The sequence below is a fragment of the Mauremys mutica genome, chromosome 5, assembly GCF_020497125.1.
Source record: "Mauremys mutica isolate MM-2020 ecotype Southern chromosome 5, ASM2049712v1, whole genome shotgun sequence".
Taxonomy (NCBI): domain Eukaryota; kingdom Metazoa; phylum Chordata; order Testudines; family Geoemydidae; genus Mauremys; species Mauremys mutica.
The window spans coordinates 118,418-135,617 of NC_059076.1; the positions used below are offsets into that span (position 1 = coordinate 118,418).

Consider the following 17,200-nt stretch of genomic DNA (forward strand, 5'->3'; position numbering starts at 1 on the left):
CAGACCCCTCTGGGTGGGCAGCTGGGAACCTGCCAGACCCCAGCACATGGGCCAGCCTCTACCACACAGCTGAACTGAGCTGCAGCTGGGTGCTAATAGGGCCACATGTGTCCCACGGGTTGAGAACTGCTGCTCTAAGGGTATGTCTACCCATCAATTAAACATCCACAGCTGGCCCAGGTCAGCTGACTGGGGCCTGCAGGGCTCGGGCTGCAGGCTGTAAAACTGCTGTATAGAGGTTTGGACTCAGGCTGGAGCCTGAGATCTGGGACCCTGCAAGGGGGTGTGACATTCCCCAGGGTACAATCTGGACCACTGAACAAGCGAATCCCCTTAGTTCTCCACTGTGTGAGCAATATGGCTGCCAACTTTCTAATTGCACAAAACCGAACACCCTAGCCCCGCCCCTTCCCTGAGGCCCCGCCTCCTCTCTCTCCCTCCATAGCTCACTCTCCCCCACCCTCACTCACTTTCACTGATGTGGGAGGGGATGTGGGCTCTGGGTGAGGGGTTTGGGGTGCAGGAGGAGGCTCCAGGCTGGGGCCAAGGGATTTGGAATGTAGGAGGGGGCTGCGAGTTGCGGCAGGGGGTTGGGGTGTGGGAGGGTCAGAGGGCTCTGGGGGGGCTGGGGATGAGGGGTTTGGGGTGCAGGAGGGGGCTCCAGATGGGGGGTGGGGCTGAGGGATTCAGAGTACGGGAGGGGGCTGTGGGTTGAGCCAGGGGGTTGGGGTGCAGGAGGGGGTACAGGCTCTGGGCTGGGGGTGTGGGCTCTGGGGTAGAGCTGGGGATGAGGGGTTCAGGATGTGGGAGGGGGCTCTGGGCAGGAGGTTGGGGTGTAGAGGGGTGAGGACTCTGGCTGGGGGGTGCAGGCTCTAAGGAAATGGAGGAGTTAACTGGACACTCACCTGAAAGTAGTGTTGACTGTCTGTGCCACTTCTTCTGTGTTATCATGAATAAAGTACTTCCCTCTGGGGTAACCACATATGCCCTTCTGCATTCCTCCTCCTCATTTGTGCCTGCATCAGAACTGCTCGCAAATGTCAACAAAATGTCCTATTCCTTAACAAAACAGCAACTTTTCAGTTGTGAGGATGCAATTATTCTTGTAAACGTCCTGCAGTTCTAATTTGCCTTGTAACACGTAAGTGAGTTGGTGATAAATTCATTCACTGCCACCCACTTAAATTCCAGACAAAGAAATCCAAAGCACTGACTACAAATATCTGAGGCACACAGCCTAAAATATGGAGTGCTGTGGCAAGCACAGGACCAGCTCTAGCTACTACACCCTATAAACTGGGGTTTACAGTGCTCTGGATTTCAGGAATTTTTGCTTGAGTAAAAGTTGACCACTATGATCCTTAATGTGTCAAATCAATATGCTGGGCTATGCTGTCTGTAAAATCTGTTCAGACCACACTCTGCTCCCTGAACCAGGACTAGATCTCTGGGATCTTAATTCCCAAAATTTTACTATCATCAAGCAAACACAGGCATATAATTAAAGACTGTATCATAATGCTTATGCACATGGGGCAGAACGAATGTTCCACAGGCAGGTTTAATGCTGGCATTGCCTAACTTGTGAGTGCTTGATCTTGCAATTCTAATGTTCTGTAATGTAGTTTGATTGTGGGGTTGTTGTTTTTTTTAATGTAATATAGATCCCCTTTTAAGTTACTACCTATTGAAAGACTTGATGCATCTGAATTGCTAATAAGCTGCACAAGCTTTCATCCGCAGATCACCAGTTTTAATCCAGCTCTGCTGGCTAGGGGCTGAATGCTGTTTCCATCTTATGGATATTTGGTGGCCAGTTCCCATCTTCTGCTAATTGCAGACTCCACAGAGAGGCCAAGACTTGCATAGGCCACGGAGACTGCACTAGCCCTGTTACCCCTACAGGTAGACTCCCCTCCCCCATCCCCAAATCATTTGAGACATGCTGGCAGGGCAGTGTGGTGGGGAATGTTGCCCCTGTAGATCAGTACATTCATTTCTCTGCTAGACGCTAAAAATCATGGACTGAACAAAAGCACTGGATTTACCGTTTATTAAAACAATCTGCAATTGGCTGTGAGAAAGCTTGTCTCTCTCATCAACAGAAGTTGGTCCTGTCACGGAGTGGGGGGGAGTCAAGGCCCTGCACCCTCACTTCCTATGATTCACCGTGACTTTCAGCCAGCCAGTACAACAGAATGTTTATTAGAGGACAGGAACACAGTCCCAAGCAGGGTTTGTAGGCACAACCAGGACCCCATCAGCAGGCCCCTCTGGGGCAAGGATCTTAGACCCCAGACTTGGGGTTCCCTGCATCTTACCAGCCAGCCCAAACTGAAACCAAAAACCCTCTCCTTCTCCTCCTCTCCCCGTCTTCCTTTGTCCAGTTTCCCGGGCAAAGGTGTCGCCTCGCCCCACCCCCTTCCTGGCTCAGGTACTGTCCCTCAATTAAAGTCATCCCCAGCTCTCCCATCCCCCATGCAGACAGTCCCAGTAAAACTAGACGACATTCCCAGGTCAATCCGCCCCGCTCCCTACTGCATCACAGGTCCAATAAAAGATGATATCTCACCCATCTTGTCTAATAGCCTGGAACCGACACGGCTACGACTACACTGCATACAAAATCTCTCCTGGTATTTTATTAAGGATTTATTCAGAAAGTGGCAACAGTCCAAGGTTTCAGACACGTCTGGGTCTTTCCCTGGAGTAACTGAGCTTTCCCTGTCTGCTGCTGTTTTATGAATAAAGTTATTATCTTTATAGACTCTCTCTATAACTATTGGCCTACATCTTCCCATGTAATGGGAAAACACATGGAAGGGGAACAGGAGAAGTAAAATTATACAAGGTTCCCCTTGCCGTTTCTTTAGTAGACAGAAGATGCGGAGTTTGGCCCCCCGGGAGAAGTACCAAATCCTGCCCACAGACTTCACAATTACTGAGATCCGCATGTATCTTGGGAATCCACCACTGACACAGGGCCATCTGCACAGAGCATGTGTGCCTCCACACTAGCTGTGATGCCCCATGCAACTTTCCGTGGCAGAGTATTTTTGCTTTGTGGCAAGTGAGCCCAGAGCACATGCCTAGTAACTAGCAGAGAAGTGGCTGTTGTAAAATACATGCAATCTACTTATCCATCCACAGACATCTATTGTCCGTGGCTGTAAGGGTGGCAGGTGAGACAATCTGGAGATATTGTTGCCATGTGAATAGTGATAATTGTGCCACACTTTGTGTTCTGATGCAGCTGATGCCACATAGAATCATAGGACTGGAAGGGACCTCAAGAGGTCATCTAGTCCAGTCCCCTGCATTCATGGAAGAACTAAGTAATACACACTGGCATCCTCACCGATAGATTGTTCCCTGATGACTTTTAGATACACTATCCAGCCTCGTCACTGCTGCATCTACTTACTCTTGGCCCTGATTCAGTTATTGTGGGTATATTCTATTGTGATGTTATAATCTGTGCATGAAAAACAGCAGAGCACTTACATTGCACAGTTGATGTGCTGCTTCAGCCGATTAGACAGAGGTGCTGTATGACAAATGGACTTTGTAATTAGCTGCTGCCAAAAACCCTTTGATTCTGTCCGCCGTACAGCAATATGTTGGCAAAAAGCAAAATTGGGTTCAAGTACACACCATGCTGGTAGTCTCCTACTTGCTCCACTGGGCCTTTTAAACACTGTGGCAGGATTTGTTTAGCGTGCACATGATGCTCTGTTATTCTGTATATCTACAATACATGAGCTGGCATAAATTATCACTGCTAACAAACCAGGGTCCAGAGTGAGGCCAACACTACTTGGATGATTATCCTCGTTGGCCCAGGGCTTGTGAATGGCTTTTGACTGAGCTCTATGTGGCAATATTTGTCCACCTTTAAACAGCTCTGACAAGGGATACACAGGTGACAAAGCAGCAAACTCACAATAAGTTCAAAGAGGATTTTCTTACAAAGAACATGCTTCAAAAGTCCCTGTAAATAGTGAAACCAAGTTATGGCAGGAAGACCAGTCTGAAGCAAAAGCAATTTAAGTACTATCCATTTCTATAAAGAAAAGGCGACAAGCTCAAATACAAAATAACCAAACCTTATAGCAGCTTGAGAACAATTCTAAAGGGCTTGACACCAGAAAAACGCAGGTGACTCCAAGTACAAAATTGTACTGGGATGAAAGATTTAAACCTGTGGCTATAATGGGAGTCTATACAGAGGCCTCTGTGTCATAGTGGAAAATGATGGGTATAACTCACAGCCCTCAGGGTCACAAGAAGAGCAAGGACAGGACCGCAGGCAGAGTCTTACCCTGGTTGGGCACATGAGAGATGCCGGATGACAAAGAAACATGTTTCCTGTACACTGCAGTGTCACTCCCTTATCAACAAGCTGGATGAGTGAGCACAGGGAACCGTGAGGGTTATGGGACCACTGCCAGGCCACCACCATGGCTAGGAGGGGGATTTGAAATGGACAACAGGGGAGTAGAAGGGGCCATGCCAGCACCACAGAACGTGTGTGTGTGTGGAAGGGGCTGCTGCACCGTTACCAAAATTCATACATTTTAAGACCAAAAGGGCCTATTGTGACCATCTAGAGTCTGATCTTCTGCAGAAAGGCCAATGGAGGGGACTGGGAGAGGAGGAATCCTGTTTTAAATGGTGATGGTGATGGGAGGAAAAGGTACCATCACCATGGCGATGGGGGAAATGCTGTCACCCTGGTGATGGAGTGGGGGCCTTATCACCATGGCAATGGGAGAATGCTGTCTCCCTGGTGACGCGGTGGGCGGGGCTATCACCCTGGCGACGGGGCGGAACTCTCGGAGCGCACCCTGTGTCCAGCTGGGCCCCAGCACCCCGGGCTGCCCGGCACGTGCGGCAGGGTATCGGTGTGTCACGCGCGGGCGGAACCGGGCCACCCTCTGCGCAGACAGGTGCCGAGAAGCGGCGGTGCAGCGGGCTCCGCCCCCAGCGCTGCGGCGGACGCTGCACGGCACCAGGCCCCGCGGGCCAAGAGCCGGAGTCCCGCTGACGCCGGAAGTGCACCTGCTGCCCGCAGCTAACATGGCGGATGCGGCTTCCCGCAGAGCCGCGCGCGGCGGGACGGCAGTTAAGCCCTCACTGGGCGGCTGCCCTATGCTTCCCTTCGCGTTCGAGACAGCACATGGGCTATGACGCGTGAGCACCCGTACTCCGCGCATGCGCCCTGGGAGGGGGAAGAAGCCGGTGGCTGCGGAGGATGTCGGCGCAGGGGGATTGCGAGTTCCTGGTGAAGCGGGCCCGGGACCTGGTGCAGGGGGACCTGTGGGCGGCCAAGGCCTGGCTCATCACGGCGCGGAGCCTCTACCCGGCCGACTTCAACATCCAGGTCAGGGCGGCAACCCACCCCGGCCGCCCGCTGTGTGTGCGGCTCGCGCTCGCGCCCCCTCCCCACAGTGCCTTGCGGCAGCCCCCCTCCAGCCCTGTGTGCGGCTCGCGCCCCCTCCCACAGTGCCTTGCGGCAGCCCCCCTCCAGCCCTGTGTGCGGCTCGCGCCCCCTCCCACAGTGCCTTGCGGCAGCCCTCCCCCCAGCCCTGTGTGCGGCTCGCGCCCCCTCCCCACAGTGCCTTGCGGCAGCCTCCCATCCCTGCGTGCGGCTCGCGCCCTCTCCCATAGTGCCTTGCGGCAGCCCCCACCCATCCCTGTGTGCGGCTCGCGCCCCCTCCCATAGTGCCTTGCGGCAGCCCCCACCCATCCCTGTGTGCGGCTCGCGCCCCCTCCCACAGTGCCTTGCGGCAGCCCCACCGCCCTGTGTGCGGCTCGCGCCCTTTCCCACAGTGCCTTGCGGCAGCCCCCCTCCAGCCCTGTGTGCGCCCTGTGCCTCGCGCCCCCTCCCCACAGTGCCTTGCGGCAGCTTCAGGGGAGCATGGATGGGGTTGGTCCTCATATTCCCCAAGTCAGCATCTGAGGTAGTTGGCTGGTCTAACCACATGGAGCCAGCCGTGGCAGCAGGGGCCTTCCTCTGCCCCGAGCTGAAGGGTAGCACTGACACCAGCCTCCTCTGAACCCTGGGGAGGAGGGTGATGGCAGCACATGGCCTAGGCCCCCTACATGTGGGTGGTCATACCATGCCCATTGCCATGGTGGGGCCCTTTGGGACCTGGCTGCATCCCAGCCTGCAAACCACTTGGAGCGTGGCTGAGGGCCCATGCTGCAGGGATGTACCTGTGCTGAGGCCTCACCCTGAGCTGGCGCACCCCTCGTGGAGTGACATGAGGGCTGCCCCACGCAGGGGTGCTCAGGTGAATCGGCTAAAGGTGTGAATTCAGCATGTTAAATGCCCTGGGGATTGCTCTTGCAGGGCAGTAAAGTCGCCATTCATGGGAACCCCTTTCCTTCTGAGAGCACATCCACACAGGGTTTGATGTGCTTTAATTTACATGCATTGTCTTTGCGTCTTCAGTTGATTCATTTGAGCTTTCCTTGGTATCTTCTTGTAGACATGACCTTCGCAGGACTGGGGGCCTTAGTCATGCTCTTGCTAGAGCTAGCCTGGAAAATAAAAACCTATACTAGAGAAGTGGTAGTCCAGAGTACATGGTGTACAGGGAAAGGCATAGAGACACAATTTTTTTCAGTCCCAGTCAGCTCAAATGCTTTTCTTTCTCTTCACCTTTCAGCACAACCAAATTCCAACCTGGTGAAACAAATTAAAGTAAAAACACAAGTGGACTATAGGAACAATAAGTGGTTAAGATGTGAGAGTCATAGCCTCTGCTGTGTGCTGGCAGTGCTGCTTTCTGTTCCCACAATGTCAAAGAAGGCACAGCTGTATAAAATGATACATTACAGAATTCCAAATGTAAGAATTTTGGCATACAAAAGATAATTATTACTAAGACCCTACTTGAATTGCAGGACGATTGTCAACAAATTGTGGCTGAGTTACGGACAAGCCATGGAAAATTGTGGTAAAGTAATAATGGATCTTATTATTTGCAGTAATAAAGTCCATTATTACTTTTCCGCTGTCGGCTGCCCAGGGCTGACAGTGGGAACATGGGGCTGAGACGGGGGCTCTCACTGTCAGCTGCCTGGGGCACTGTAGCTATGCTGGTATAACCCTATTGTATAGATGCAGCCTACACCGACAGAAGGATTTTTTCCATCTGTGTAGGAATATCACCTCGCTGAGGCCTGGTCTACACTACGAGTTTATTTCGAATTTAGCAGCGTTAAACTGAATTAATGCTGCACCCATCCAGTCAACGAAGCCCTTTATTTCGATATAAAGGGCTCTTAATATCGATATCCCGACAAGGGGAGTAGCGCTGAAATCGGTATTGCCATTTCGGATTAGGGTTAGTGAGGCCGCAATTCGATGGTATTGGCCTCCGGGAGCTATCCCACAGTGCACCATTGTGACCGCTCTGGACAGCAATCTGAACTTGGATGCACTGGCCAGGTAGACAGGAAAAGCCCTGCGAAGTTTTGAATTTCATTTCCTGTTTGCCCAGTGTGGAGTGCTGATCAGCACAGGTGACCATGCAATCCCAAATCCAAAAAGAGCTCCAGCATGGACCGTACGGGAGATACTGAATCTGATCTCTGTATGGGGAGATGAATCTGTTCTATCAGAACTCCGTTTCAATAAACGAAATGCCAAAACATTTGAAAAAATCTCCAAGGCCATGATGGACAGAGGCTACAACAGGGACTCGACACAGTGCTGTGTGAAACTTAAGGAGCTGAGACAAGCGTACCAGAAAGCAAAATAGACACTCACGGAGGGAGGGGTGACTGACGACTGTAGCTATCCAACAGTTCCCGCACTCTCTGAAAACCATTTGAATTCTTGGCTGAGCTCCCAAAGCCTGAAGGTTCAAAAACATTGTCGCGGGTGGTTCAGGGTATATGTCGTCAGCCCCCCCGCCCCGAAACCAAAGGGAAAAAAAGAGTTTCTCGCCTTTTTTCAATGTCACCATATGTCTACTGGATGCTGCTGGCAGACGCGGTGCTGCAGTGCTACACAGCAGCATCTCCTTCCCTTCCCTTGCCTTGCGGATGACAGATGGTGCAGTATGACTGATATCCGTCATTGTCATCCCGTGAGTTCTCCTGGCTGGCCTCGGTGATGGGCAAAAATGGGAATGACTGCTGGTCATTCTCTTCTTTCAGTTTTGTCTCCTGGAGATTCACTCCTGCCTGAAATATCATAGCAGCTGGAGGCTGCCCTCCCCTCCCCCCTTTAATCTCTGCTTGCAGAGGCAATAAAGTCAGTGTTGTTTCTTATTCATGCATTCTTTATTACTTCATCACACAAATGAGGGGATAACTGCCACGGTAGCCCAGGCGGGGTGGGGGAGGAGGGAAGCAACGGGTGGGGTTGTTGCAGGGGCACCCCCTAGAATGGCATGCAGCTCATCATTTCTGCGGGATGTCTGGGGCTCTGACCTGGAGCGGCTGTTTGCCTTTCTGGTTCTTTAGTAGGCTTGCCTGATATTCTAGGCAGGACTTACTCTCTCTTTAGACAAAACTTAAAGAGGAGAATGACCTGGGGAGTCATTCCCATTTTTGTCCATGCGCCCCCGGCCTACCTCACTGAGGCCGGCCAGGAGCACCCATGACAGCAGCAGATGGTACAGTATGACTGGTAACCATCATTGTCAACTTGCAAGGCAGCAGACGGTACAGTAGACCTAGTAACCGTCTTTGCTAACTTGCAAAGGCAAGGGGATTCTGCTGTGTAGTGCTGCAGTACCACGTCTGTTAGCAACATCCAGTAGACATACGGTGACAGTGAAAAAAGGCTGAACGGGCTCCATGGTTGCCGTGCTATGGTGTCTGCCCGGGCAATCCAGGGAAAAGGGTGCGAAATGATTGTCTGCCGTTGCTTTCACGGAGGGAGGATTGTCTGACGACATTTACCTAGAATCACCCGCGACACTGTTTTTGCCCCATCAGGCATTGTGATCTCAACCCAGAATTCCAATGGGCGGGGGAGACTGCGGGAACTATAGGATAGCTATGGGATAGCTACCCACACTGCAATGGTACACGGACGCACACCGCCGAATTAATATGCTTAGTGTGGCCGCGTGCGCTCGACTTTATACAATCTGTTTCCAAAAATCGGTTTCTGTAAAATCCGAATAATCCCGTAGTGTAGACATACCCTGAGCAACAGAAGCTAGGGTGATGGAACCATTCTTCCATTGATCTACCTGCATCTATACTGGGGATTGGTCAGCATAGCCACATTGCTCAGGGGAGTGGATTTTTCAAACCCGAGGGATGTAACTATGTAAATTTAAATGTTAAGTGTAGATGTGGCCTCATTCATTAGGGTGTTCTAAGTTGGATGTGCACTTTTTTCACTTCTGCCATTCTCGTGTTGCCTAGTTGCATTGTCAAGGCAAATAATCAGGGTTCCATTTCAGTTTTTTTATTTAACAAAACAAACTAGGGAATGCCATAGAAAACCTCCATTGAAAACATATACAGCCCTGATCCTGCAAACACTTAAGCACATGCTTGACTTCAATAGAACTACTAGGGATTAAAAGGGAAGGTCCTTTCATGGATTGAGAACTGGTTAAAAGACAGGGAACAAAGGGTAGGAATTAATGGTAAATTCTCAGAATGGAGAGGGGTAACTAGTGGTGTTCCCCAAGGGTCAGTCCTAGGACCAATCCTATTCAATTTATTCATAAATGATCTGGAGAAGGGGGTAAACAGTGAGGTGGCAAAGTTTGCAGATGATACTAAACTACTCAAGACAGTTAAGACCAAAGCAGACTGTGAAGATCTTCAAAAGCATCTCACAAAACTAAGTGATTGGGCAACAAAATGGCAAATGAAATTTAATGTGGATAAATGTAAAGTAATGCACATTGGAAAAAATAACCCCAACTATACATACAATATGATGGGGGCTAATTTAGCTACAATGAGTCAGGAAAAAGATCTTAGAGTCATCATGGATAGTTCTCTGAAGATGTCTACGCAGTGTGCAGAGGCGGTCAAAAAAGCAAACAGGATGTTAGGAATAATTAAAAAGGGGATAGAGAATAAGACTGAGAATATATTATTGCCCTTATATAAATCCATGGTACGCCCACATCTCGAATACTGTGTACAGATGTGGTCTCCTCACCTCAAAAAAGATATTCTAGCACTAGAAAAGGTTCAGAAAAGGGCAACTAAAATGATTAGGGGTTTGGAGAGGGTCTCATATGAGGAAAGATTAAAGAGGCTAGGACTCTTCAGCTTGGAAAAGAGGAGACTAAGGGGGGAATATGATAGAGGTATATAAAATCATGAGTGATGTGGAGAAAGTGGATAAGGAAAAGTTATTTACTTATTCCCATAATACAAGAACTAGGGGTCACCAAATGAAATGAATAGGCAGCAGGTTTAAAACAAATAAAAGGAAGTTCTTCACGCAGCGCACAGTCAACTTGTGGAACTCCTTACCTGAGGATGTTGTGAAGGCTAGGGCTATAACAGCGTTTAAAAGAGAACTGGATAAATTCATGGTGGTTAAGTCCATAAATGGCTATTAGCCAGGATGGGTAAGGACTGGTGTCCCTAGCCTCTGTTCGTCAGAGGGTGGAGATGGATGGCAGGAGAGAGATCACTTGATCATTGCCTGTTAGGTTCACTCCCTCTGGGGCAACTGGCATTGGCCACTGTCGGTAGACAGATACTGGGCTAGATGGACCTTTGGTCTGACCCGGTACGGCCGTTCATATGTTCTTATGTTCTTACGTTCTAGTGCTAAAAGCTAAGCATGCTCATAAGTGATTACAGGGGGGCAAAGGCTGAAAGCGAAGCATCGATAACTTTGGCATTTCCTAACTTAATGTCACTTGAAGAAACTGCCATTGTGTGTTTGATAGGACTTTTCAAACTTTCATAATGTGACTCACAAAAGACATTGTCATTTACCACCTTTCCTTCTATTCCCAGTTGTGTGGCCCCACTAGCTCTCTCATTCATGAGCAAATAACATTCCTGTGACAATTACAGCAACTGTTTCCAAGGAAAAATAATATTTAAAAAAGTAACTATTGTACTTTTATGTAATTTAACAAGGAGGAAGGAGGCCCTCAGCAAATGGTTCACAGACCTGTGTTTTGGAATATCTGCTGTCTTTAATTATATTATTGGAAACTCATTTTTCTCTGAGGCTCTTGCATCATTAATACTTAGGTGGAGAGAATGCAGCAAATGAGTTGGTGTGGTGCATAGTGAACAAAGTGGTGGTACCTGTCATCCCCGCTTCCTTATAGTTCAGATTCTGTTTAATTACAACAGTGTAAATCTGGCATAAATCTCTTAGCATACACCATAAACTTACACAGAATGTACCCAACTGTGAGAGTTGAATTGTCACTCAATACACGGGATAGATGGTGCCATTCATTGCACAGAGTAGTAGATGGGTACAGTGCAGAGGCAGGTTTCACTCATTTGAGAGGATAACACATTTATTCAAAAAATGAAAGTAAATTCATGTGCATTGACAAAGTAAAGTTTGTCACATACAGTTGGCTATGTGCACCTCTCATCTTCATTTCTGTTCTAATAATTTATTTACAAATATTGCACTGCTGTCTTGTTCACTGTACATGGTGTAGTCTGCACACTGAATGAGGCATTGGTCCTGTGGATAAAACAGCATGTGATCATATAGTAAAAATGCTGTATTGTAATGCAAACATTCAAAGGTACAGAGTTAACTTTAACTTTGCCATTTCTTGACCTTAGAGTTTGTGCCCACTTCTCAGCTGGTGTAAATTGGCATAGCTCCATTAAAGTCAAAAGAACTATGTTGATTTACACCAGTGGAACATCTGTCCCTTTCACTTTGCAGTCTTGAATAATCTTTTATCTTTATTTTGTACTAAATTTGCACAGCTTCATAAATGTATATGGTGGTTTACAGAAAATTTAAAGACTGGAACCTGCCTTCCCCATGAACTCACAGTTTGGGGTTCCAAAGAGGATGGATCTAGACTGTTCTCAGTGGTAGAAGATGACAGAACAAGGAGTAATGGTCTCAAGTTGCAGAGGGGGAGGTTTAGGTTGGATATTAGGAAAAACTTTTTCACTAGTAGGGTGGTGAAGAACTGGAATGGGTTACCTAGGGAGGTGGTGGAATCTCCTTCCTTAGAGGTTTTTAAAGTCAGGCTTGACAAAGCCCTGGCTGGGATGATTTAGTTGGGTTTGGTCCTGCTTTGAGCAGGGGGTTGGACTAGATGACCTCCTGAGGTCCCTTCCAACCCTGAGATTCTATGATACAGGACAAGGGTGAAGATGCAAGAATGCATGGACTCAGTAAGGAGTTCAACCTAAAAATTTTTCATAGAAGTGGGATTCAAAGAGGGATTTGAAGGAGGCAAGAGTGGGTACTTGGATATGCAAGAAACTGATCAGATTCCTTCAGCAGATGACTAGAGAGAACGGTTGGCAAACTCCAAAGAGGGTAGGGGTGTCACAATCCATCAGGTGAAAATGAGTGTTATGCTGAAAGTTGCACAGGCATTGTCAAGTTAAAGATTATGGTTTAACTGTCAGACTAACAGACGTTTTGGAGCATGCTGTTAGTTTATAAGGTGCCACAAGACTCTTTGCTGCTTTTACAGATCCAGACTAACACGGCTACCCCTCTGATAGTAGGTTTAGTCAATTTTTATGTCTCCTGCAGGAGGACGGTGCTGCAGTGTTTGGGTTTCAGGCTTTGCAGCAGGATGTTTATTTGTATAAAAATAATCTTTTCCATTGGAGTTTTCCATTATTTATATTGGCCTTAGGTGTTGTCAAAACTTGAACTAAATTTGAGAAGTATCCTTGGGAGTAAATTTGCTTGTGTAATTGATGGAGTTAATTGTATTACCATTGCTTTTTTTATTTTAGAGAAGATAAAATCAACTTATTTATCTTAACAATATTAAAACATATAGCAGTTAAAATAAGATTTTTGTATGGTTACAAATATTTACCATCAGTTTTTAGTTCCTGAATTGAATACTGTTTGTGGTACTTTCAGTATTTACTATTCAAATATGGGCTCATTATGACAAGTTAGTGACAGGTGTCAGTATGGAAGAACGAAGTGGGTACATGAGGATATACAGTGTGGCTATTGTTCCATTCTCTTGTATTTCAGTATGAAATGTACACTATTGAGAGGAATGCTGAGCGGACAGCATCAGCTGGCAGACTGTTATATGACATGTAAGTAACAGAAATACTTTTGCTTAATTCTCTTTTGAAAGTGTATTGTAAACTTAACTGAACCTAGAACTCTAAAAACACTCATCATTTTCCATGCTGTATACCACAGTACTTTTATCGTAAGATGGGAGTGCAAGGATCTTCAGAGATCTAATGCTGATGTTATGTAGGCAAACTACACAGGCAAACTACACAGATCTTACTAATCCTTTTAAAAACAAAATCAGCCATGAAAGCAAAATGTTCTTTTGCATTTCTTCATACAGGTACTTTCAAAGTAAGCTTTCTGTTTTAACTGAATTTGGGATTATTCTAATTTTTTGCCTGACCCTTTATTCCAGGTTTGTGAATTTTCCAGACCAGCCAGTGGTGTGGAGGGAGATTAATGTTATTACATCAGCATTAAGGAATGACTCACAGGATAAGCAGACTCAGTTCTTAAGAGGTAAGGACTCTGTCATCTGGCAGAGGTGGAATCTAGTGGGAATCTAAGAATAAATCCCCAGGCTACACAGCTGATTTGGAAGCCGCAAGTCCTAGTCTGATGAACTATCTGTGGTCTGTTGTATACAGTGACTCTCAGCCACAGAGACTCACCCACTGTTAGGTTTAGGAGACACGGGGAAGAAGCAGGGCAGGGAGCTGAAGCACTATGAGAAGTGTAACTACCAGCTCCACTCCTATGTCAGTATCCCTTGCCAGGGAACAACCTCTTGGTGGCTAGGAGAGGATTTGGTGAACCACAAATGGCTTGTGAAATTAGGACTTGAATCTGATAAACTAAATGTAGTTTGCTGGCTAAGGACATGCACCAGAACAGTTAGCAAAGGCTGCGGGAGCAGGTCATGGAGAACAGTTTGTGTAGTGATTATAGAGTCAAACATTCATAAATACCTCCCATGAAAATGTATGAGAAGGAATATGTAGCACTCTTATTTCTAGCCAGACACTTCACTACTACTACTTCTTCTGGACTCCTTTTCTCATTTACACAGGGTCGGAGGTGCCCACGATTCTTTGCCACTCATTCTAATGACTCAAACAAGACACCAATCAATAGAATGGCCATAGTGTGGTGATACTGACAAGAGACCTTCTTGGAAATTGACCTTCTTAAGGGTTTAATAAAGGATACAGAATCATAGAACCATAGGGTTTTATGGAAAGATGGAAAGGGTCATCTAGTCTAACCCTCTGCCAAGATACAGGATTTGTTGTGTCTAAGGCCTGGTCTACACTACGGGGTGGGTGGGTCGAACTAAGGTACATGACTTCAGCTACGCGAATAGCGTAGCTGAAGTCGAACTACCTTAATTCAAATTTCCTACCTGTCCAGACGCCGTGGGATCGAACTCCGCGGCTCCCCCGTCGACTCTGCCACCGCCGTTTGCGGTGGTGGAGTTCCGGAGTCGACGGGAGCGCGTTCGGAGTTCGAACTATCGCGTCTAGATTAGACGCGATAGTTCGAACTCCGAGAAGTCGAACTCTCCGCGTCGACCCGGCGGGTAAGTATGGACCTACCCTAAGCCATGCAAGACAGATGGCTCCAGCCTCTTCTAGAAAACCTCCAGTGGAAGAGATTCCATGACTTCCCTACCCAGTTTGTTCCATTGTCCTACTGTTCTTAAAGCAAGGAAGTATTTCCTGAGATTTCATCTAAAACAGCTCTGCTGTAGTTTGAACCCACTGCCTCTTGTCCTGCCCTCTGTGGCAAGAGAGAACAATTTTTCTCCATCTTTTTATGGCAGTATTTGAAGACTGCTATCCTGTCCCCCCACTTCATCTCCTCTTTTCCAAACTAAACATACCCAGTTCCGTCAGCCTTTGCTCATGTGGCTGCATTCCATCCCTTTGATTACCTTTGTCACTCACCTCTGAATCCTTGCCAGTTTCTCTAATCCTTTTTATACGTTGGTGACGAAAATTGGACACACCACTCCAGCTGAGGTCTAACCAGCGCTGAGTAGAGCGGTACTATCGCTTCCCATGATTTGCATGCTGTGCCTCTCTTAATGCAACCCACAATTGCATTTGCTTTTTTTGTGACAGCATCATATTGTTGACTCATATGATAGGCCATTGTCTCTTATAAACAAATTATTTATCTAAATACAACATTCATTATTAAAAATCTCAATGAGAATTCATGATAAGGCTACCATCTGTCTTAACAAGTATTAAATGGTTTTGATTTCAGTGTTCTCATGCATTACTATAATGTAGTTTTTAAATTTTCTAAATTGTTTTAAAATTTACTTTTATTAACCAGGCACTTTACCCTGAAATATACTTAGAAAAGTATATACATTGCTCTTCACATAGATATGGGTCCCTGTTCTCTATCTAAAACATCATAGTAGTTGCAAGAGCACTGTAGGATGCTTTTTGTAACTGAACAACAGGACAACATTTATTATTCTTTTGCTTTTTTTGTCTCCTCAATTCAGATAGATTGCTTTTTATTTCAATAACTGATTTTTTTTTTCAGGTTTATTTGAGACCCTTCCTGGTCGAATTCAGTGTGAAATGTTACTAAAGGCCACAGAGCAGTGTTTTAATACACTAGAAAGGGCAGAAATGCTACTGCTGCTTCTACGACGCTTCCCAGAGACTGTGGTGCAGCATGGGGTAAGAGAAAACTAGCTCCTTTTTGCTGTTAATAATCTTATCAGCCCATGCCTGTGTGTCCACGTTATGTGCTTTGTCAGATGAGGGTGGGTTGTTTTTTTTTTTAACTCCACACTTGCAGGTAATAATTCAGGCAGGTGCTGCTTTCATACCTTCAGACCCCCAAATGAAAGGTGTAAGTGTAAAATTAACCCAAGAAAGCAAAGCAGTCTTTCTTTGTAAAGTCCACAGGTGAGTCCATGATTAAAAGTAAGACAGAACAGTTAAAAAAAAAAAAAAAAAGAGATTGTAATCTCCTGTTAAAATGAAATGTAGTTTACTAAAAAATGATACTGCTTCACTGCTTTGTCAGTCACTTCTTATTTAGGAGACAGTGAACTTACTGAAATATGTAATGCAGTGTATTTTTACTTTAGGATGTGTCCCCTGAGATTGACTCCACAGATACTAAGACATTGCTGTTTAACTGTAAAAGTAAATGAAAATTGCATAGTGTACTAATCTCAGGCTATGGCTACATTAGCGCTTCAAAGCGCTGCCGCGGCAGCGCTCCCGCGGCAGCGCTTTGAAGCGCTAAGTGTAGTCAAAGCCCCAGCGCTGGGAGAAAGCTCTCCCAGCGCTGTCCGTACTCCAGCTCCCTGTGGGGAATAACGGACAGCGCTGGGAGCCGTGCTCCCAGCGCTGGGGCTTTGACTACACTGGCGCTTTGTAGCGCCGTAATTTGCAGCGCTGCAGAGGGTGTTTTTTCACACCCTGCTGCAGCGCTGCAAATTTGCAAGTGTAGCCATACCCTCAGTACATGATGGAATGCTGCTGATGGGAGCGTGTTTGCTCAGTTGCTTTGAATCTCATATTTCCAAAAACTTCTGAAAGTGCTGAGTAGATACTCATTTTAACCACTTCTTACACAGGTGGGCCTAGGAGAAACGTTATTAGAGGCTGAAAATATTGAGGACCAAGAATCCCCAGTCAATTGCTTTAGGAAATTATTTGGTAAGAAAATACAAGTGTCTCTGTTTTATTATAGAACTAAGTGATAAAGCTTGGTACCATCTGTTAAGAACTCGTCTGCCTAGGTTGGTATCGAACAAATCTTTTTAGTTTAATGGCCTGTGTGAAATGAGTTGGCAGTCCTTACAGCAGATGTGCAGAGGACTCTTGGATTTGATCTTTAACCTTGCTGTCACAAAAATTCAGCTACTGTTAGTATATCATCTGTTTGCTGAAATGATATGTTGAATTCTAGGTCACTGTATACTCTTATGGAAGTGAACACCTAAGACCTATTTATGCAGGGGAAATTTTCTAACCAATTTGAAAATCATTTAGAGCCCTA

The 17,200-nt window shown here is 46.7% G+C and overlaps 1 protein-coding gene across 8 annotated transcripts in view; it reads left to right on the top strand.

The window, feature by feature from the left end:
* Positions 1-5,158: 5,158 nt before the first annotated feature.
* Positions 5,159-17,200, top strand: part of LOC123372015 (integrator complex subunit 10) — a 45,221-nt gene continuing 33,179 nt past the window's right edge. For 4 of the 8 annotated variants that reach the window (XM_045019948.1, XM_045019954.1, XM_045019955.1 and 1 more), the window contains exons 1-5: positions 5,160-5,383; positions 13,169-13,236; positions 13,578-13,681; positions 15,725-15,864; positions 16,776-16,857. In XM_045019948.1, the coding sequence (XP_044875883.1) occupies positions 5,255-5,383; positions 13,169-13,236; positions 13,578-13,681; positions 15,725-15,864; positions 16,776-16,857 (523 nt within the window). In that variant the 5' untranslated portion in view covers positions 5,160-5,254. Of the gene's footprint in view, positions 5,384-6,815; positions 6,857-13,168; positions 13,237-13,577; positions 13,682-15,724; positions 15,865-16,775; positions 16,858-17,200 lie in introns of those variants that run through there. The other 4 variants (XM_045019949.1, XM_045019951.1, XM_045019952.1 and 1 more) reach the window with 3 other exon arrangements.